Source organism: Mercurialis annua, linkage group LG3 (assembly GCF_937616625.2).
Source record: "Mercurialis annua linkage group LG3, ddMerAnnu1.2, whole genome shotgun sequence".
In the NCBI taxonomy this organism is placed as follows: Eukaryota; Viridiplantae; Streptophyta; class Magnoliopsida; order Malpighiales; family Euphorbiaceae; genus Mercurialis; species Mercurialis annua.
Genome location: NC_065572.1, coordinates 3176317 through 3197505, shown reverse-complemented (window position 1 = coordinate 3197505; position 21189 = coordinate 3176317). Strand labels below are relative to the sequence as shown.

Below are 21189 nucleotides of genomic sequence, written 5' to 3'. Positions count from 1 at the left end.
ATAAAATTTAGTAAGAACTCAGTAAATATTTTATTATAGAAATTTAAAATAGAGGTACTCTGTTGTTTTTCGTTATTTCATATAAATTTTAAAAAGAATATTTTAATTTATGCCTAATCACTTGAAAATATTTATCTTTTTGATGTTTTTTATTTATGGAAACATCTTTCAAAAATTTAATTTTAGTCCATTTTTTTAATTTTTATTTTTAATTATAGTCTATTGTTTAAATTGAAATGGAAAAAAATTCAAATAGATTTTAAATAATTAAGCCTTTAATTTATACACATTTACATAATCTTGCACACTATTAAATTGCTATAAACCTACGTCCACGTTAAACTGTCAGTCACCTCAACATATAAATACTGAGAAACGCATTTTTAAAAGTAAAATCATTTTCTGCAATAGAACAAGATAAAAAGAGGTCCTCACATAACAAAAATGAGATGAAATTTAAACTAAAAATTTGGAAGGGGCCGCGCGAACGCAGGCCCCCACTATCACAAATTATGATGTAGGCTCTCCCCATTGGGGAGACCTTAGACCAGCACCCCTCCTAAGTGCAATGGAAGCCACTGCTCTAGGCCATGGGCCTCATTGATAACCCATAGACCCCATCCAGGTAAGTATGTGTACCAGTTGCGATACCCTTCTATTTTATATGCACATGAATGCACTTTACTTTGTCTTTCTCTCCATGTGGGATTTATGTATGCCACCTTAAAACTTGAACATCTACTCTTCTTTCTCATTCCAACAATATATATGTAGAAATAATGGAAACATTCCACCAGTGTTTTCTACAAATTACAGTAAAACTTGGGCAGTTTAAAGCTTGTCTTCATTTTTTTTACTACAAACTTAAAGAAACAGAAATCGTACACTGAACTGATAGATAACATCTACTACTGATCAATATTGACCATCTTACCACTCGGCATCGTCAACGTCTTGCTCCGGCGTCTCTATATCGGAATAGTAAGAATCTTCTGAATTGCAATCGAAATTTTTCCCTCGTTTCGGAGCTTTGTCTGATGATGCATTGTACTGCCTTTCAGGTAGAGGACATCCCTTGTAGGAGTTATTATCCACACAGTACCACAAAATCTCCTCCCAGTAAGGATCCTGCAAAACCAATATTTTAGTTATTATCACACTAATCATTTATAGAAAAATTCTTACATAGACTCTTTCCATAATGTTATCGCTAGATAGAGCCAGTAACATTTCACCACATCACAGAGTCTATGAATTTCTCTAGAAATAATGGTACCTTGCAGACGATATGCGGATTGCCAACAATGATAAGCAAAGATTTAGCTCTAGTAATTGCGACATTGAATCTTTTCGGGTTGCTGAGGAAACCCAGAGAGTAAGTTCTGTCAAACTCATTGTGTTTAACAGTTGATCTCACAGTAGATATAATAATGACCTCTTTCTCTTGCCCTTGAAATTGTTCAACACTCCCAATTTTCACCTCTGACATTTCCCAAGTTTCAAGTGCCTTTTTAATCTTTAAAACTTGCTGCCTGTACGGTGTTATTACCCCAATATCTGTCTCATTGACATCACTACTCAGCTTCTGTATAATCTCAACAACCTTGCTCGCTTCTATTCGATTAAACCATGACGGATTGTTGCCTTCCCTCTCGTCACAGCCTTGAATGCCGACGAAAACAACAGGAAATTCTTTGTTCCGAAGAATATCCAAGTTATTAGTAACGGACGCAGAGGCGTATTCTTTACACGCAAGCAACTCTCCGTTGTAGAAAAGCTTCGACGGGAGGTGCAAAATTGCAGGGTGGCATCGATAATTCTGCACTAATTTCGTGACAAAACATTCATCTTCATTACGATAACTCTCGAATTCAAACAATCTTTGTAGATACGACTTCCCTAGCCCAAAACCATCAGCATCTTTCGAGAACACAACCGGACCAAGTTGCTTCGGATCGCCTGCTAGAACAACCACGGTTTCCCTCTGGCAGAAGCTAGATATCGGAACCATGCTCTCTGGTTCAGAAGCTTGGCCGGCCTCGTCCAAGACGATATGAGAGAAATGACCGCGCTTAAGACCTTCTGCAAAAAGTAGAGATGAACTGACATACGTACAGATAATGATCCTAAATCTCATCAAGGCCTCAATTGGAGGACATCTGAAAATCAACTCTTCAGAATAGCAAAAACGAATATGATCAGGATCAACATCCTCGTAAGAACGACTCGAGGCGTTGAGCCTAAAAATCTCATTTCCTTTAACTTCTACAATATTTTCAAAGCTTATGAGTTTCTGTAGTATATGATCCGCAGCACTGTTAGAAGCGGCACACACGAGAATTCTACTATGCTTTCTCGTTGCGTAAACTTGTAAAACCGCTTCGACCAGTGTCATAGTTTTGCCAGTACCTGGTGGCCCATAGATTACATAAGGCGGAACACCTTCACAAGCCAAGATCATTTCCACAGAATGTGTCTGCTCAGCGTTCAGACCGCGTGAAAAAGGCGTGAATTTGGCTGTTTCTATCAATCTTGATTGAGATGGAAATAGAAGATCTGATTCTAAAGTCTCTGCTGATTCAACAGCATGGTATAATCTCCTTACATTCACTCTGTTATACATGAACCGAACATTATACAAATTCCAATTCTGATGATGTGTATGAACATAATTGGGAAATTTCAGAAGCACTTCATCAGCACCAACAAGGTAAATGAATCCCTGAAACACAGACAGCTTAAACTTTGTTGCTTAATTAAATTATGATGAACATTTTTGTCTCAAAAATAGGAACAAACAAACAAACCTTATACACATTGCTGTCGGAAGAGATCAGAACATGATCGCCATGTACAAGCGAAGGCCTCCTTTCGGCTAGCCCCGGGACCTCGAGTGCCAACATTTGAGATCCTCTTCTTTTCATGCTAACACAGTTCATGTCATGGCGCCTCATTTCTTTCTAAAAAAAAAAGATAATCATTGCAAGAACAGACATAACAACATTAATATAATAAGCGTTAAATGCAAATAAAATCATCAACTATAGCATGTTTTGCAATAAATGTTTATTTTGTGCAATTTAAAACACAGACTGTCCTTTATTTTCTAAAATTGGATCGAAAATCCGATAAATCATTGTGTTGATGTGTATGCCGTAATAAAACACATGATTTTATTGCATTAAAGCTTTATAATAAGCTATTAATCACTGATTATTACGTACCTCCAAATGTAACTCTTCCATTATGAGCAAGGTTCTAAAGAAAGCACCATAGTTATTCCTTGTCAAACCTTCCAAAACAACATCAGGCACTAATTGATTCTCCATCAACTCTCTAATTTCCACAGGTATTGGAAATTCAGGAAGCTTAAACTTCCTCCCATGACCGCCCATCGCCTTAGCAGGACGTGGACGTGGCTGAGAGACGCGCGACGAAGCTGCATATTCATCCATGCCATTGCCACTCTGTTTTCTTCTCGAACCTCTCGGCCTGTCAGGTGTCAGAGACTGAGAAACCTTGTCCTCAGCCAATAAAAACACCACACGTTCAATCCTGTCATCACCCACATCAAAATGCAGCACCGTAGTGTGCAACCCTAGTTCCCTTGGTTTGCAAGATAACCAAATGGTTAGCGTTTCATGCGACTGAAGAACTCTGTCCTCCAGAGAATATGACTCCAAGAACCCGTTTTTCGCAGTCGAATTCGGTTCTGTTAAAGACAATGTGAATGAATCTGCAGGATTTGAGCAGAATATTCTAACTCCCCAAAGCTCGAGAGAGTCAGTAACGGTGTTCTGTATAGTAACTGAACATTTTGAAGTTTGGCCTACAAGAATAGATTGCGGCTTACGTTTTCGAAAAGGAAATGGAGCGGATATAATAACGGAACCATCTTCTTTATTGGGATCATAGTTACAGACAGATTGATCATCTTCATAATCAAGAAACCCGATTTCAGCCTTGTCTCCAATTACTGAGTACTCATCATCCCATTTAATTGTCCCCATCATTAACTGGATCAATGCCAACAACAAAAATGTAGCTGAGGATTGTGATTTTGATAAGAAAAAAAATGGTAAAACAGCAGTTGTTTCCGAAACGGGACACGTTTAATTGAATGAAGTGTCTGTGTTAATGTAAATAAACGCTTGAAAAAGAATGGATAATGGAAGAAATATGAACTGAGTTGCCTTGAAATCCAAGAAAGAGAGTGGAAGATGGAAGAATAGTTAAAGAATGATCATGAAATGGTAATGGTAATGGTGAGGAAGAAACAACTTCATGAGGAAGTTATGCAATTCAACTTCTGGGACAAGTTGTGTGAAGAAGACCTTTGACTCCAAGGAGAGTAGGGACCCACGATAGAAAGCTGATGTGGCGAAATCTCAATTTCTTATTGGTTCTTACTTTTATAGTCAAAAGTATACCTGAATTGATTTTGGGATGGAACATAATTTTTATATTTAACTGTTAATTAATTTAGGGAAAAAAAAGTAAACTAACGTGATTATAATTATTTGATATTTACTAATGTTGAGTAGCAGTAATTTAAACAATTCTTTGATGAACCTAATTTGTCATATAATATTGTAACGCATAAATAATTCAATCATTTTAAAATATATCTTTTTTTTTTTATTTACTGATCATTGAAATTCATTTCGAATGAAATGATTAAATTATTTATTATAAATATGTCAAGGTCACGTTGTCTATAGATAATTTTAGACATGATTTGAATAAGTTCATCTAAAATTGTTTGCTACCAACATTAAATGCACCTGACTGAATATTTGATAATATTATTGATTCGACTTTTGATATATTATATTTTTTTAATATTAAATTATCCAATTCATAATTAATTTAAATAAATACCAGAATTTTGTTAATATAAAATTATTTAAGCAGAAAATAAATTTTTATCATGAATATAAATATTATTAATATTTATTACTTTTAGATCTTATACTTGATAACATATAAAAAATAATTTTTAGAAATATTATATTAGAGAAAGAAAATTATTAACTTGTATTGGAGGGGTGAGCCAGGCTAGAGCAGTAGTGCAACGCTCAAGCGACTCGCGAAGGTTCCAGTAGCAAGCTACTGTGGTGAACCCTCCCCCTTAAAAAATAAATTTAATATCGTGTGGGCCGATGACCCACATATCAGATATTAAACTGATAAGAACAGATACTACACTTGATCTTAGCCAAAAGGCCGAGAAAGGTATGAATTGTTCAGTCCATTCTCTTCGTTTTTATAGTCACATCTTACAAAGCCCAACTCTCTCTATTCGATGTGGGATTTTCTCCCTGTCTCCACCTTTTCTTCAGCTAACATCTATATCACCACACATGTGGTATTATTTTTTGAGATGTTATTATCATGTTTTTGCAATTGTGGGATTTGGGTTGCAAGATAAACATCGGAATTATAATTTTACATAAACAAATCTAAGTTTTATTCAACTGATAATATAGTATTAACTTTAACACTTGTATGCACAAAAACACTGCTTAGGAACAGGAGGTGCAGTATACAAATCACACTGTCCCATTCCATTAAATTTGGTTTTGCAGTCATCCCAGCAACGATTATTGCCTTTGCATTTCCAAACTTTGTGGCAGTCCCTTGCTTTGGCCCTCATCACAACGTTTTCATCTGCAAAATCACAACATAAAATATAGAATCACTTATTAGTAGTCCTAAGTGAAATTTCAGCTAGATACTTCTATTCCTTAACACTAAAAAATAAACTCTTTTAAGTACAGTAGCCCGGTTCCACTTAAGAAGGAACCAACTGTTGGTTCCGGAACCATGACTAGGGCTAGTGGTGAGCATTCGATCAGTTCAGTTAAAACCATACCAAATTATCCATATTGGATTAATTGAATTCTTATAACTCTTTAATTGAAACGACGGAGTTAATTCGGTTAATTTGGTTAAAATGACAAAATATAAAGACTAAGATATAAAGTTTTAAAAGAATCGGCTAATTCGGTCAACTGAAGTTTAAAAACTCTTAACTGTAACTAAACCGACTAAATTAACCGAAAATCTTTAATCGAATTAACCAAATAAATCGCTAACACGACAAATATGTTTACCAGTGGCAAAGATGACAAGGAGGACAAGCACAAAGAAAAAGGTGGGGAATTTCACCATCTTTAACAATACGAGGTTCTTTCTTTGATTTTGCTATATCTTGTTCATGGAGAAATTTGGTGTGCTACTTATAGAAATAGGTGCATTAAGGATAAGCATGCAAAAATCAAAGTGGAATTATGAATCTGTTGTTTTTTATAATGTGAATGCCAAAGGATCAGAATGTTAATTAATAGAACAAATCATCACATTTAGGCATAGATACCCTTATATAATATTTAGAGATTCGTAGTAAGTAATCTAGAAATAACTTTAATTTGTGCCTAACTAAATTTGATCCGAAGAGATGCAATAGATATAAGATTTAAGATTCATTATTGTCATTCATGACAAAATAAAGGAAACATTAATTTCATGGGAATTTAATAAAGAATTCCAAGCTATGAACCAAGAATATAATCTTAATGTAATCCTTTATTTTGTTCCCAAATATTGCTTTTTATGGACCAATTGTGACACTTCAATTCAAAGTTGCAAAATGCTTTTGCAAGCTCTGAGACCCCCCCCCCCCCCCCCCCCCTAGGGTTGATTATGCACACATTTCACTCGCTTTTTTTTAGGTTGGCAAAGTAGCAAACAGAGAGCACCTATATGATAATTTAGCACATCAATTTAATGGTAAATTGGCAAAACGCATATTTGATCTCAGCGCATATCTTCTTTGTTTAACTGGATCCTTCCACTACAATTTGTCATTAAATCCCTCCACACAAAAAGTGTTAATGTTATCAAATGAGAACAAAAAAAAAACAATTGAGGAACTTATTTTCAACAAATATAAAAGTATAGACCCAAAACAAAAAAAATTAATACAAAAAAAGTGATAATTTTTTTTTTATCTCAACCGTTATTTCCGTGATGAGAGGACCTGACCTTTACAAAATTAAAAGTACGGAGATTTAATATTGACAAATAAAAGTGGAAAGACCCAATTCAAACAGTTCAAATAAGTATGGTAGTACAGGAATCTAAATATGTGTTTGCTTGGTAAATATGAAAACTGTTCATAGATCACACCAAATATGAAGCAGTCTCCACAAGCAGCATATTATTAAGTGAAAACTCTGTAACTGCCACTCTGCCAGACATTCTTTAGCTGGCATCAAGTCCAGAATACGAGAATTACAAGCTCAAGCTTGCCAGGAAGGGCGGAGCAGAAAAAACCATAAGGAATTACAAATTAAAAACAGCCTTTCGGCCAAATTCTCTATGCAAAAATTCATTAATAGACCTCAGCAAGATTGGCATTGAGACCGCATACATTTTTTCTGTTGCCTCTTCAGGGGTTCGCTAGTTCCTAAGTTTTGCTCTTCTATTTTACCCCTTTACCTTCTCGTCTTTTCCACAGCACCTTCACAATAAAGAACAAAACCATAAATAGCGAGTCAATTTTGCAAAGAAAACAACGGAATACAAATCTTCCACATACCAAGAATCATAACAGTTTAGGACCGTTGCTAGTAGGAAAGTATATAACTAGCAGGGCACCATAAATCTAAGTAGAATACAGCACATGCAAAAAGAGTTCCTATAATTACAATGGGTTGCATCCACTGGCCTTAAACTTCAAACAAGAAGGTAGCTTGCTAGCAGCAAATAAAGAGTCTTTATGCTCACAAGATAACATCAATAAGTAGTCAGGGTTAACTCATGACTGATATAGGGAAGATGGGAAATTTTGTTATCACAAGCATATACATCAATAATATAAAGCTTTCCTTTGAGATCGACAAATCACATAAAAAATTAGAATTTCCAGGTACTAATGTCAAGTCTCGTGTGTTTGCCATGTGCATGCATGCTGCAACACAGCATAGCAAATGATCCACAAGAAACACCGGAATTGCATCACATACACTTTAACTTGCAGAAGCAATCGATTTGCCCAACATATCTCTGAGTTCACACAAAGAGTTATCTCATGAAAAAGAATTCTTCCAATAGATATGGTCATACTGAAAATAATTCGCGACATCAAACAAGTATAGTTTCAAGCAATTGTATCAAAGATATGCCAGATTTAGTTCAATCTATTGATGAAAAACCTATCTGCTATAAAAACTCAAAGGAAAAACAAAGAACAAAATGTCTAGAGAAATAAACATTGCAAAAGAAATTGACAGTACCAAAGCTTACCGTTTGTATCTCTTCTTGGAACCACATGGACAGAATGCATTTCTGCTTAATTGCCCACTCTTAGCCAAATTAGATCTAGCAAGATCTACTGGTGTTGAGCCCATCAGCTTTTGCACCTGGGAAGCATAAAGTTAAACCAATGAGCCAAATGATTACGCCAACAGACACTTGTTAGAAATGTATTGGATTCTTTTGATACTCAAAGCAACTTCTGCTATCGATATGAAATGAAACACAATTAAAAAAATCTAGCTCACAAGATAAAAGGATGCAATGCAATCCACAGTTTTAAGCAACAAACAAACTGGCAACATAAGTACTTTTCACTAGACAACAGTAGAGAAACAACACAACCCTACACTTTCAGTAACTTACAACAAATCAATGCACTACTAGCAATATTCACATCTAAAAAACTGTAACAAAATAATACCTCCGCGATACTCGTTGGAGCAGGTTTCCCTTCTTCTTTTAACTTCTGAAGCTTCCTTTGAGCTTCTTTCGCCCAAGTAAACTGCGCAAGCGCTCTTTCAACTTCCGCAACTGTGCAATTACAACGCTTCGCCGCTTCTTGTTTCTGACTAACTTGTAAGTTCTACAAAATCAAGAAACCTAAAACCATAATCAGTGATAAATTTAAATTACTAGTCCAAACGAAACAAACTTTACGATTCAAATGAAATTAAGAAAATAAACCTCGCCAGTCGGATCATATCCATTCAATAATCTAATAATCCCTTCCATTTTTTCAAAAGCATCAGCAAATGTAGCATCACTGCTTCTACCTACTATAAATTGTTTAAAGGACCCAACTCTCCTTGCATTCTTTAACTCGTCAGCAAACCCTAATTTGAGAAATTAACACACTAAATCAATAGTATTAGAAATGAAAATTAGTTAGCAATAACGGTGATTTAGGCATGATAATTACGCATAAGAGTGAATGATTCTATGGAGTCAGTGGAGTCTGGTTTCTTCCCGGTGAAGACGCCTTTGATTGAGTCCATCCATGCCGAGAGCGGCGGTGAGAAGGAGATGAAACGGTGCTGCTGTGACGGTGGTGGAATTAGGTGACCGGTGCCGTAATTGTAGTCGGAGAGATAGAGGAGGGATTTGATTGGGCTTACTTTGGAGAAATTGATGAGGACTCTTAGAGAATGGTGCTGCATGATTATGTGATTGTTGATGATGGTGATCGTCGATGCTATTGGGGTTTAGTTGAGTCACGGGGAAACGACAGAGATTGAAAATTACAACGGGCGTCGTTTGGCTCTGATTGTTTCATTTTAAGTCGTTTTGTTTGATAATAATGATTTTCGCTCATGGGGGAATAAAAGTATAACTCGATCAAGGGTAATTAATCCTGAGGATTACTGAACTTTCGAATTTTTTCATTTTAGTCACTGAACTATTTTTTTTTCATTTTGATCACTGAACTTTCATTTTTTTCATTTTGGTTTTTGCCGGCCAAAAATGCTTAGGTGGCAGCCGGAATTAACTTTTTTTAACCTGAAAAGTTGCCATATATGCATTATTTGATCCAAAAAGTCATTTTCAAAGTGAAATTATGTATGTGTGATAAATTTTCAAAGTAAAACTTGTAAAATCCGGATGTCACATGTCAACTTCCGGCTGCCACCTAATCATTTTTGGCCTGAAATACCAAAATGAAAAAAAATGAAAGTTCAGTGATCGAAATGGTAAAAAAAAATAGTTCAGTGACTGAAATGAAAAAATTCGAAAGTTCAGTGATCTTCAGGATCAATTACCCCTCGAGCAAAGATTAAGTTAAACAACATATTCAAAAAATACAAAGCGAGAACAGTAAAATAATACTACCTCCGGTCCATAATATTTGTCGCATTTGAAAAAAAAAATGGTCCATAATATTTGTCACTTTCGAACTTCAAAAGCATTAATTGCTATTTTTTTATGTTTGTTCCTCATTAATTTATTGAAAGAATATAATAAACAAATAAAAAAATTAGCTATAAACATAAACAAGTTTCAATATAGGGTTAATTTAGTAAAATTATCTGCAAATTAAGACATATTAATTGTTTTCTTAGTTCTTGTATCAAAGCTAAATGCGACAAATATTATGGACCGTAGGGGGATATTAAACTCCCTGGGTCACTAGAGTTACCTCAAATTACATAATGATCATTAAACTTGATTTTGTTACAAAATGGTCACTGAACTATACCTTTTGTTATAAAGGGGTGTCACTCATATAAAACGCAACGTTTTTGCTTACATGGCAAGCTTTAATTACAAAAAGGTACATAGTTCAGTGACCTTTTTGCAATAAAAAGTATAATTCAATGACTTTTTTGTAATTCATGAAAAGTTTAGTATTCTTTTTGTAACAACTTAAGCATGAAAACGATGCGTTTTATATAAGTGACACCCCTTTGTAATAAAAGATATAGTTCAGTGACCATTTTATAACAAAATAAAGTTTAGTGATCATTATGTAATTCAAGATAACACTAGTGACCCAGGGAGTTTGATATCCACCGTAGGGAATATAATATAAATTTATATTAAATTTTTTAATCACGTTGGTATAACTCTTAAATATGCAATTCGTTGATTACATTTAATGATTATTTTAAACTACAAACCAACTTTTCGGTCTTTGGATTAAATGAATCCAATTGAAGAAAAAATTAAAATAAAATTTCTACTAATAATAGTTCAGATTTCTATTACTGTTTTAGCTAAGTTTCAAATACTTTGAAATTTTTATATTCATATAATAAAGTTATAAGAGCATCTCCAATGAAGTGCTATTTTTTATGCTAAATTTAGCATGGAAAAAAATGGTAAAATGCTATAAATAATATAGCATTCTAATTTGTTCTCCAATGCACAAAGTTGAAAATAAGTGTTATAATTATTTATTAAGATAATTATCTCTGAATTTTATTAATTTGTAATTATTTGATAATTTTTTAAACAGAAATTAATGTATTTTTTTATATAATAATGAGCTTATCAAAAGAAATAATTAAGATAATCGATGAACTATACAAAAATAAATTATATATTTTTTATTATATTGATATATGGTCTACTATTAAAAAATTAAATCGATGTCGTAAAATTAAATTCAAGTACAAAATTTAAAATGAAGAGAGTAAAAAGATAAAAAAATATTTAATAATAAATGCAAAAAAAATAACCGTGGTAAAATTGTAATTAATAAAGAAATGTTATTGGTTGTTGTAGTTTAGCATATACTATAGTCTGTGCTAAATTTAGCACGTGATATAGTATATGCTAAATTTAGAACAAACTATAGCACTCCATTGAAATTGTATTATAAGACTTAATGCTAAATTATAGCATTAGCATTTCATTTTAACATTGCATTGGAGATGCTCTAATTTTTTTAAATTTTAAAGTACCAATGGAACTCGCATTACCACAATCACAAGAACAATACCCAATTTGCAAATATTGAAAGTATTAACATTATCTTGTAAATTACATAATTGCAAAATTAACATGTTGAAATTAAAAATAACAGTCTGGCATTGGCAGCCTGGTTCTACAGTTTTACAGCCTCAACTAAAAATATAATTGTTTGAAATCAAGAAATAAGTTGAAAATCAATTTCATTTTCAACAAATATTAACCCATTTCACTCAATATAAGAATTTAATCGAATTCAAAACTAAATTTGGACTTATAAGAACAAAAGTTACTAAATTCAATCTATACCAGAATTTTAAAATATCAGTTACATAATTTATCTATTTTTGGAGCATAAGTTACATAAATTTTTAAAGAACAAAGGATCACTTTACCCCCTGAACTTGGCACAAAGTATCAAAAACGTCCAAATTGCGAAAACCGGATCACTTTTACCCTGAACTTGGCAAAACCGGCTCAAAATCCCCCTCGATGCTGACGTGGCACTTAATTGGAGAGTGAGTTTAATAAAAGTCATAATTAACTCTAATTAATTACACTTAAATACTAATTAATTCTAATTAAATTTTAATTAAAATAAATAACATCAGGGATCTTTTTGAATCTTTTCCCCAACAAAAAAAATTCATTTTTTTTTAATTTCTTCAAACAGATTGGCCGGAAAATTTTCCGGCCAATCTGTTTGAAGGAGAACAGACCCACCGGCGGGTCTGTTCTTCAAAAACAGACCCACCGGCGGGTCTGTTCATGACCCGCCGCCTTACAGACCCACCAACAGACCCTCTGGTGGGTCTGTTAACAACAGACCCACCGTCGGGTCTGTTAACACAGACTCAACAGTGGGTCTGTTGTTAACAGACCCACCGGAGGGTCTGTAAACAACAGACCCGACGTCAGGTCTGTTGCCGACGTCGGATCTGTTACAAACAGACCCTCCGGTGGGTCTGTTAACAACAGACCCACCAGTGGGTCTGCTTTGAACGACCCACCGCGCGGTGGGTCGTTAACGAGGAGCAGATCTGCTCCTCGTTTTTTCGAGGAGCAGATCTGCTCCTTGCTCCTCAGCCTGAGGAGCAATCCTCAGGCGAGGAGCAGGCGAGGAGGAGCTGCTCCTCCTCGCTGGAGGAAATTTTTTAAAAAAATTGATTTTTTTTATTAAAAATATAAATTTTAGGGATTAATTTGGTATATATGTAAAAGTTGGAGGATTAATTTGTAATTTGAAATTAAAAGGATGAAATTGTCCCTTTTTAAAATTGTTAGGTATTAATTTAAAACGTTTAAAAAAAATTAGGACCATTTTAAACTTTTTTCAAGCAAAAACCACCTTAGAAAACCAAAACCACTATTAAAACCGGAGAGTGAGTTACACTCTCTAAGGTGAGAGTGGGGAGGGGGGAATTTGTACTAAATTTGACAAGTTCAGGGTAAAAGTGATCCCGTTTTGCTAATTTGGACGTTTTTGATACTTTGTGCCAAGTTCGGGGGGTAAAGTGATCCTTTGTTCAATTTTTAATAAACCAGTAAAACGACACTATACAAACAGCTAATCAACCAGTAAAACGACATTACATATTATATAAACAAAAAACCGACAAAAGTACAGAGCTTGCAAAAGAAGCCAACCTTCTCTCAGACACCACAAAAAACGCAGTAAAAATCTCAAACAAACAAAACCTCAAAAATGGCGATCTTAACAGCATCGCCGACACAAAAAGGGATAGTAATAACAGTTCCAGTTCTAGTTCTATCAGTATCAGCAACAGCGCTCATGTGTTTTCTTCTTCTATCCACGTCATCTTCTTGCAACTGCCCGGTTCCTTCTTCTCCGTCGTCTTCAGACCGTTTTAGCGGCGGAAATCGTGAGTTCGGAGACGCTATGGAGAGAATATCAACGACGGAAGAGGATATTCAATGGGGCAAAGATCAGATCCGTATTAATGGATTGCATATGCAAAATAATTCTCTTAGGAAAGGAATTAACCCTCGAACTAGGGCTCACCAATTAGTAGATCTTAATCAGTAAGTTTTTCTTTTTCTTTTATCTTTTTACCGTGTTTTGAATTGCTGTGTTTTGTTTGGATATTGAACTTTTTAGGTCACTCTGTTTATTCGAAATTACAGAAAGGTTATTATGTTTTAAATCGTTAGAAACGTTCACTTATGATTTTATTATAACGGGAGGTCACTGTCGTAAACAAATTTCATTGAGTTTATTGCAAATTTGTAATTCTGGCAATGTCATATCGGCAAAAACGCGAAAATTTAGTGTTTTTTGGCTCGGGTGATATTCCGTTAAAATAATTTGAAAAGTTAGTAACTTTTTTTTTTATTGTTTTTAAATTCAGTACCCTTTCTGTAATTTGCGGAAAATTAAGTGGCTTGACAGGTTTAATATCCGTTTGTTTTGGTAGTAAAAAAGTAGATTTTTTTTTTAAGTTTTTTCAAAGCAATGTGTTAGGTCTACTGATTTTAGTATTATTGTGATTTATCTGGTTGTTAGTAATTTTAAAGAATCACATTGTAATGTAAGCATTAAATCATTCCAAAGTTAGCATTTTTTTGCTTTTATTTGACTTGATTATGTTTTTCAGATATAAGGGTATCTCACACTATGAAGGGACAGACTGGAAAAGTCATATTGCACTTCCATGTCCCGGTGAGCTACTCGTGGAAGAGCATCACAGTAACTATGGGGAGCCGTGGGCGGGTGGGAGAGACGTGTTTGAGTTCCTAGCCGAGTCTGCTCGCTTATCACCCGGCTCACAAGTGCTTGAGATCGGATGTGGTACACTCCGTGTTGGCCTGCATTTTATTCGGTATCTTAGACCAGGCCGTTATCACTGTCTTGAAAGAGATGAGCTCTCTCTAATGGCTGCATTCAGATATGAGCTTCCTGCTGCGGGTCTTTTGCAGAAGAGACCGCTGATTGTGCGAGGCGAAGATATGGATTTCTCTAAGTTTGGTTCAGGGGTTATGTATGATCTTATATATGCTAGTGCTGTTTTTCTTCACATGCCTGATAAGCTTGTCTGGGTTGGATTGGAAAGATTAGCGAGTAAGTTAAAACCCTATGATGGCCGAATATTTGTGTCGCACAATATCAAATTTTGTTCAAGACTGGGAGGTGAGGAATGTACCAAGAGGCTAACAAATTTGGGACTCGAGTACCTGGGGAAACATACCCACGATAGCCTGCTTTTTAATCACTACGAAATTTGGTTCGAGTTTAAAAGATTCAAAGCATGAGAAGTGTAGCATATCTACTTGTCTTGGTTTTAATTTCAGCTATGCTGATGCTCAAACGAGGCTGCCCTGGTGCTGTATTCTCCTTTTTGTTATCTTCTGATGACTTACCTCATAATCTACGGGACCTAGCTTAATCATACTGTTGATAGTTGTAAGTAGGAGGGATAGTCAATGATCTTGCAGATTTTTATCGGGGAAATCATCTCAATCTAGTCTCAGTTTGTATTTTGTAACTGTATTGAGTGAAACTTTTATTCTAAGGATTCACTAATTACTTAGGTGTAGGCCGTGAAAAGAATTTTGCCCCATTAATTCAAAAAAACGTGTGAAACATGTAGGTCCTTTTTCAGATATTTATGCTATAAATTTATCGTTGCTCAAAATTATGATTTGAAACAGTGCAGCCTACTATAGTTTACATAATCTAATCTTCTTTTTGGATTTACATTGTAATATTTTGATCCTCTTATTGTTACTAAGGACAATGAGAGCACACATAAACAAGTCCTACTAATGATTCTGAATCTTAGTTCGGCTGTCATTACAAATGTTTGTTGCCCGAGCATACTAGATTGAAAGACAGTTTATTAAAATGGTGAAAGTTACAACAGCTTTTTGTATTAGGTACCAAAACTACATTCACTTATGAGCAGCTTAAAGGAGAAGAGGAACTTTGCAAAGTATCTTTGAAAGAAACCGCTGCCTCTATATTGATATTTTCTTAAGCAAAATCAATTTAAGTATTAGATGATGATAATGAAGCTATAGCTTCAATATCTTGTACAACTATTGTTGGAAGAGTGGTGTTATTTTAATGCTCGCAAGTTAAGATGTTTTCGGTTGGTTCTTTAGTGTTTCTTCGCTGGTTCAAATGCTTCCTATATTTGTCTGTGTCATCTTTCATTGTGGCAGGCTCGTACGAGGAGGTATATCATGCTGACTGGAATGGCACGGTGAGCCTGATTTTCCCAGCATTCACTGGCATTTACTTCAATTTGTTACATTCTGGGATTTATTAATTGCAGAAATTAGTTAATAAGACTAAGCTTATCTTCATGGCATTCCGGTCTTCTCTTAATCCTTTTCATTCTTGACTTGTTGCTGTCTTCATTTGGTGTATGTTTACAAGTTCATAGTACCTAAACGATGATTTTGCTTCACATCTGAATCTGAAATTCACATTGTAAGTTTAGTTGGAGTGGTGATTAGTAAAAGAACAATTGTCACTTTGTATAATAATTATTCTCCTATTTTTACTAACTGCTACCATCAGTACTTGATAGTTGAATTCTTGGTCAGAGGTCATACTAGAGAATTTCTGCCTTTAACTGTATTGACCTTTTTAAACTTTTGGAGGAAACTGATTTAAACTTTCAATTTCTGACTTCTGGAGAATTTACAGGAGGTTGCTGTGAAGAAATTCCTAGACCAGGATTTCTCTGGTGCTGCTTTAGCTGAATTCAAAAGAGAAGTAAGCGATAAATTATTTTTATGTACTTATTATGATCGCGTTCTCAGCTCACTTTTCTTTTGATAAGCACTTTTCTGCTAATCTAAAAAAATCTTTTTTCTCAAGTGTCTTGTTTATGATCTAGCTACTTTAGGACCGCAAGCGTAGAAACAACTTAAAGTCAGATATGTCTTATTGAAAAACTAAAACAGAAGACGGGCAGAAAAAAAGGGAAATGAAATATTGTATCATAAAAAGATATATGAAAAATGACAAAAATGGCACATTTGCTAATATGTAATACATTTATTGTTAGGATATATTTATATCAAAATTATATGATTTTTTTTCAAAATAAAATAAATGAGCCTCTCTAGAAGGTTATATTAGTGTCTTATTTCCCCTCTCGCTGTCAGTTTCACTTGTTGTCCTTGTCATGTGTATAAAAACTTGGATTTGTATTTTGTAACTGTATGATTCTTAAGAAAAAAAAACTTTGATTCTAAGGATTCACTAATTATTTAGGCGTAGGCCGTGAAAAGAATTTTGCACCATTAATTCAAAAAAACGTGTGAAACATATAGATTTTTTTTTCAGATATTAATGCAATAAATTTATCGTTGCTCAAAAATTATGATGTGAAATGGTGCAGTCTACTATAGTTTACATAATCTGTTCTTCTTTTTGTATTTACGGTGTAATGTTTTGATCCTCTCATTGTTACTAATGACAATATTGTGAGTGCTCTTGGGCACATAAACGAGTCCTAGTAATGATTCTGAATCTTAGTTTGGCTGTCATGGCAAATGTTTGTTGCCTGAGCATACTAGATTTAAAGGAAGTTTATTAAAATGGTGAAAATAAGAACAGCTTTTTGTATTAGGTAGCAATACAACATTCATTTATGAGTAGCTTAAAGGAGAAGAGGAACTTTGCAAAGTATCTTTAAAAGAAACCGCTGCCTCTATATTCTGATTTTAGATTCTGATTTCAGATTATTTTTCCCTGATACATCATTGCAGCCTCCCTACTGTCGATGGCCGTTGTGTAATTATTTTCTTTTGTTTGTGGGTAGTTGAACTTGTATCTCCTTGCAGCCTCTGTGCTGTCAATTGTTTCTGTAAAGCCTGATTCAGTATACCTGGAGTTCATAGCAGGAGAGTGACGAGGCTGGGCAGCTTCTTTCAGAACCTCCATAGCCGTGTTGATGTCACTGATCGGCTTGGAAAGGTTAGAATTAGGCGGCGATGCCCATTTTGCAGCACTTGGCCTAGCCCACCCGCCGTGTGTAATCATATTTGGCTCCGTTGGGATAAATTCCCCACCACCAGCATAGGTTGGTTCTGCATGCGTGAAACGTGGAGCACTAGCATGAGATTGTTTCACAGATTCAGTGAAGTATTCTGTGTTGACATCACTTGTTGGCTTGGAGTAGGTGGAATTCGGTGATGCACCACCCCATGCTGTTTTATTATGTTCACCCCATCCTCCGTTGCTTCCATGCGTGCTGAAGTTGTCATTATAGTCATCATTTTTGTATGTTTTACCACTGTGATTTCGCCTATCATGGTCGTTGAAGTCGTTGTCACTACTATACCCTCCACTATGGCCAGAAAGGTGTGTGGGTTTAGCAGTCTGACTCCTGTTTGCTGGACTAAAAGAAGGGCCAAACCGGGGTTTGATAGCCTCGGCGTGAACCTTGTTGAGGAATTCATCGACCTTCTGCGGCCGGCTGTGAACTGGACTTGATGGTGAGTGCCACCTTTCTTCAACAACTTGATAACTCTCCAGTGGACCATGTGATTTGTGAGACACATGCTTGTGTTCTGAACCAAAAGGTGAAAGAACATGCTCTTGAACAATTGTCTCAGTTGTCGTCCCATAGAAATCTGAGTTCTGCTGACCAGCCTGACCGTATGAAACAATTGGCCTTTTCCTCCCTTCAGTATCAACAATGATTGGCCGGCACACATGATCTGAGGCATATCTTGTTTTCTTCCAGCCATCAGTTGCCGGTGCATCGACAGAAGAGTTTCTGAATGGAAAATTGTTCCCAGCCATCAATTTACTTGGTGTTGAAGCCTTTCTTTGTTAAAACACGGTAATGAATTTCCAGTGCTTATAAATGATGCTACCGGGTATTTGCTCTTATATAGAAACTTCGTAAAAGGATCGAATGCTCGAATGCTGCCTTTCATTCTGCATTTATAGATTCCCTTTAGTTTTTGATAGAATCAGATTCTGTATGTTGATGGATACAAAGTTTCCCCAGAGCTGGAAAATTCTTTTGAAAAGAACCAATCTGCAGAATACAGATATGGTGCATTCATATCAGAATGTACAATGAACTAGTTTGAGCTGTCTATTCTTGAAACCTTTTCACCTCTACCACTCAATAAAAGTTTTAGAATCAAGTTCTGCTCTATCTAGATTATGACCTCCAATACTTGCAGGACCGTCGAATTTCTCCCGCTTTAGTTTCCATCTGTAATTATGACCTCCAATACTTGCAGGACCGTCGAATTTCTCCCGCTTTACTTTCCATCTGTAACATTAGTATCCATCTGTAGCATTAGTTTCTCTCGCTTTATTATTATATCTTCTTGCGATTGCTCTGTTTCTTCTTTTTCTTCTCCTTCTTCTTTAGACCGTTTTAGTGGCGGTAATCATGAGTTTGGAGACGTGAAGGAGAGAAAATTAATGACGAAAGAGGATATGGAATGGGTTAAAGATCAGATCCATGTTAATGGATTGCATATGCCAGATAATGTTCTTAGGAAAGGGATTAACCCACGAACTAGGGTTCAGCAATTACAAGATCTTATTCAGTAAGTTGTTTCTTTTAAAATCTTTTTTCTTCCTTGTTTTGGGTTGCTGGGTTTTTTTTGGTGTTGAAAAAGTTCAGACATTTTCATATTTTTCTTACTTTTTTTCAAAGTAATGTGTTAGGTCTGCTGATTGTGTTTATGTAACTGTAGATAATGGATGGTTTCTGCTTATATAAGATTTCTAATCACTGTAGCATGTTTCTATATCTATGTGTTTATACTTAAATTGGATTTTTTTTATCTTTTACTTAGACTGGATTATATTGTTCAGATATAAGGGTTTCTCACACTATGAAGAGCCAGAATCCAATATCATACCGCACTTCCATGCCCCGGTGAGCTCTATGGGCAGGTCGGCGAGATGTGTTCGAGTTCCTAGCCGAGTCTGCTCGCTTATCACCCAGCTCACAAGTGCTTGAGATTGGATATGGTACACTCTGTGTTGGCTTGCATTTATTCAGTATCTTAGTCCAGGCCACTATCACTGTCTCTGATTATGCGAGGAGAAGATATGGATTTCTCTAAGTTTGGCTCAGGGTTATGTACGATCATATATACGCTAGTGCTGTTTTTCTTCACATGCCTGATAAGCTTATCTGGGTTGGATTGGAAAGATTAGCGAGCAAGTTAGTGTCGCACAATATCAAATTTTGTTCAAGACTGGGAGGTGAGGAATGTACCAAGAGGCTAACAAATTTGGGACTTGAGTACCTAGGAAAACATAACCATGATAGCCTGCTTTTTAATCACTATGAAATTTGGTTCGAGTTTAAAAGATTCAAAGCGTGAGAGGTGCAGCAGATCAACTCGTCTTGGCTTTAATTTCAGCTGTGCTGATGCTCGAACGAGGCTGCCCTGGTACTGTATACTCCTTTTTGTTATTTTCCGCTGACTTACCTCATAATCTACAGGGCCTAGCTTAATCATACTATTGATAGTTGTAAGTAGAAGGGACAGTCAATGATCTCGGAGTCTCTTTGGGGAAATCATCTCAATCTGGACATAGTTTGTAACTGTATGCTTCTTGAGAAAGGACAAATTAAGTGAAACTTTGATTCTAAGGATTCAAGCACAGGCGCAGGCGTGAAAATAAGTTTGCCCCATTAATTTAAACAAACGTGTGATACATATAGATTCTTTTTCAGATTTTTATGTTATATCTTTATCATTGCTCGATGTGAAATGGATCAGCCTACTACTGTTTACATAATCTGTGTTTTTTTGGAATTACAGTGTAATGTTTTGATCCTCTTATTCTTATCGAGGATAATGTTGTGCATGCTCCTGTGAATAAGGCTGCGTGTGGCTGTCATGGCAAATGCTCGTTTGCCGGAGCATACTATATCTTAAAGAAAGTTTATTAAAATAGTGAAAATGAGAACAGCTTTTTGTGTTAGGTAGCATTAGTACATTAACTTATATGAGTAGCTTAAAGGGGAAGAGGAACTTTTCAAAGTATATTCGAAAGAAACCGTCGTCGCTAAGATTCCGATTTCAGATTATTATTTCCAAACACTTCATTGCAGCTCCATACAGTCGACGGCTGTTGTGTAATTAGCATCTCTTGTTTGTGGGCTTGGATGGATAATTGAAATTGTGTCTCCTTGCATCCTCTGTGCTATCAATGGTTTCGATAAAGCTTGATTCAGTATACCAGGAGTTCATAACAGGAGAGTGACAAGGCTGAGCAGCTTCTTTCAGAACCTCCATAGCCATGTTAATATCACTAATCGGCTTGGAAAGGTGGGAGTTAGGTGGCGATGCCCATTTTGCAGCACTTGGCCTAGCACACCCGCCGTGGGTAGTCATGTTTGGCTCCGTCCGGATAAAATCCCTGCCACCAGCATAAGCAAGTTCTGCATACGTGAACCGTGGAGCAGTAGCATGAGAATGTTTCACAGATTCCGTGAA

The 21189-nt window shown here is 35.6% G+C and overlaps 5 protein-coding genes, 2 non-coding genes and 1 pseudogene across 7 annotated transcripts; 2 read left to right on the top strand and 6 right to left on the bottom strand.

Annotated features, from left to right (window-relative positions):
* Positions 1-472: 472 nt before the first annotated feature.
* Positions 473-633, bottom strand: LOC126675944 (U1 spliceosomal RNA). The gene has a single exon (XR_007640125.1). It is a non-coding gene; the product is annotated as a U1 spliceosomal RNA (small nuclear RNA).
* A 90-nt stretch (positions 634-723) lies between these two features.
* Positions 724-4295, bottom strand: LOC126670984 (probable RNA helicase SDE3). The gene is made up of 4 exons (XM_050364661.2): positions 3225-4295; positions 2808-2960; positions 1277-2722; positions 724-1128 (listed from the first exon to the last, which is right to left on the bottom strand). The coding sequence occupies exons 1-4, from the start codon at positions 4011-4013 to the stop codon at positions 931-933; spliced, it is 2586 nt and encodes an 861-aa protein (XP_050220618.1). The 5' UTR covers positions 4014-4295; the 3' UTR covers positions 724-930.
* A 748-nt stretch (positions 4296-5043) lies between these two features.
* On the bottom strand, positions 5044-5239 carry LOC126675947 (U2 spliceosomal RNA). The gene has a single exon (XR_007640128.1). It is a non-coding gene; the product is annotated as a U2 spliceosomal RNA (small nuclear RNA).
* A 191-nt stretch (positions 5240-5430) lies between these two features.
* LOC126670992 (putative defensin-like protein 184) lies at positions 5431-6299 on the bottom strand. The gene is made up of 2 exons (XM_050364677.2): positions 6117-6299; positions 5431-5670 (listed from the first exon to the last, which is right to left on the bottom strand). The coding sequence occupies exons 1-2, from the start codon at positions 6172-6174 to the stop codon at positions 5498-5500; spliced, it is 231 nt and encodes a 76-aa protein (XP_050220634.1). The 5' UTR covers positions 6175-6299; the 3' UTR covers positions 5431-5497.
* Positions 6300-7197: 898 nt separating this feature from the next.
* LOC126670991 (uncharacterized) lies at positions 7198-9600 on the bottom strand. Its single transcript, XM_050364676.1, has 5 exons — positions 9242-9600; positions 9007-9155; positions 8744-8905; positions 8311-8426; positions 7198-7525 (listed from the first exon to the last, which is right to left on the bottom strand). The coding sequence occupies exons 1-5, from the start codon at positions 9477-9479 to the stop codon at positions 7492-7494; spliced, it is 699 nt and encodes a 232-aa protein (XP_050220633.1). The 5' UTR covers positions 9480-9600; the 3' UTR covers positions 7198-7491.
* Positions 9601-13354: 3754 nt separating this feature from the next.
* On the top strand, positions 13355-15383 carry LOC126670989 (uncharacterized). Its single transcript, XM_050364675.2, has 2 exons — positions 13355-13773; positions 14346-15383. The coding sequence occupies exons 1-2, from the start codon at positions 13436-13438 to the stop codon at positions 14998-15000; spliced, it is 993 nt and encodes a 330-aa protein (XP_050220632.1). The 5' UTR covers positions 13355-13435; the 3' UTR covers positions 15001-15383.
* A 1894-nt stretch (positions 15384-17277) lies between these two features.
* Positions 17278-18612, bottom strand: LOC126670988 (uncharacterized). The gene has a single exon (XM_050364674.2). The coding sequence runs from the start codon at positions 18509-18511 to the stop codon at positions 17441-17443; it is 1071 nt and encodes a 356-aa protein (XP_050220631.1). The 5' UTR covers positions 18512-18612; the 3' UTR covers positions 17278-17440.
* Positions 18613-18722: 110 nt separating this feature from the next.
* Positions 18723-20526, top strand: LOC126670990 (uncharacterized; annotated as a pseudogene).
* Positions 20527-21189: the final 663 nt, after the last annotated feature.

Coding starts and splice junctions, on each gene's coding strand:
- LOC126670984 (XM_050364661.2), bottom strand. CDS start 4,013: ATGATGGGGACAATTAAATGGGATGATGAGTACTCAGTAATTGGAGAC. Junction 2,961..3,224: donor TGGAAGAGTTACATTTGGAG/GTACGTAATAAT, acceptor TTTTTTTTTTAG/AAAGAAATGAGGCGCCATGA. Junction 1,129..1,276: donor ATCCGCATATCGTCTGCAAG/GTACCATTATTT, acceptor TTGGTTTTGCAG/GATCCTTACTGGGAGGAGAT.
- LOC126670992 (XM_050364677.2), bottom strand. CDS start 6,174: ATGGTGAAATTCCCCACCTTTTTCTTTGTGCTTGTCCTCCTTGTCATC. Junction 5,671..6,116: donor CCTTGTCATCTTTGCCACTG/GTAAACATATTT, acceptor GTGATTTTGCAG/ATGAAAACGTTGTGATGAGG.
- LOC126670991 (XM_050364676.1), bottom strand. CDS start 9,479: ATGCAGCACCATTCTCTAAGAGTCCTCATCAATTTCTCCAAAGTAAGC. Junction 9,156..9,241: donor AGAATCATTCACTCTTATGC/GTAATTATCATG, acceptor TTCTCAAATTAG/GGTTTGCTGACGAGTTAAAG. Junction 8,906..9,006: donor GATATGATCCGACTGGCGAG/GTTTATTTTCTT, acceptor TTGATTTTGTAG/AACTTACAAGTTAGTCAGAA.
- LOC126670989 (XM_050364675.2), top strand. CDS start 13,436: ATGGCGATCTTAACAGCATCGCCGACACAAAAAGGGATAGTAATAACA. Junction 13,774..14,345: donor CAATTAGTAGATCTTAATCA/GTAAGTTTTTCT, acceptor TATGTTTTTCAG/ATATAAGGGTATCTCACACT.
- LOC126670988 (XM_050364674.2), bottom strand. CDS start 18,511: ATGGCTGGGAACAATTTTCCATTCAGAAACTCTTCTGTCGATGCACCG.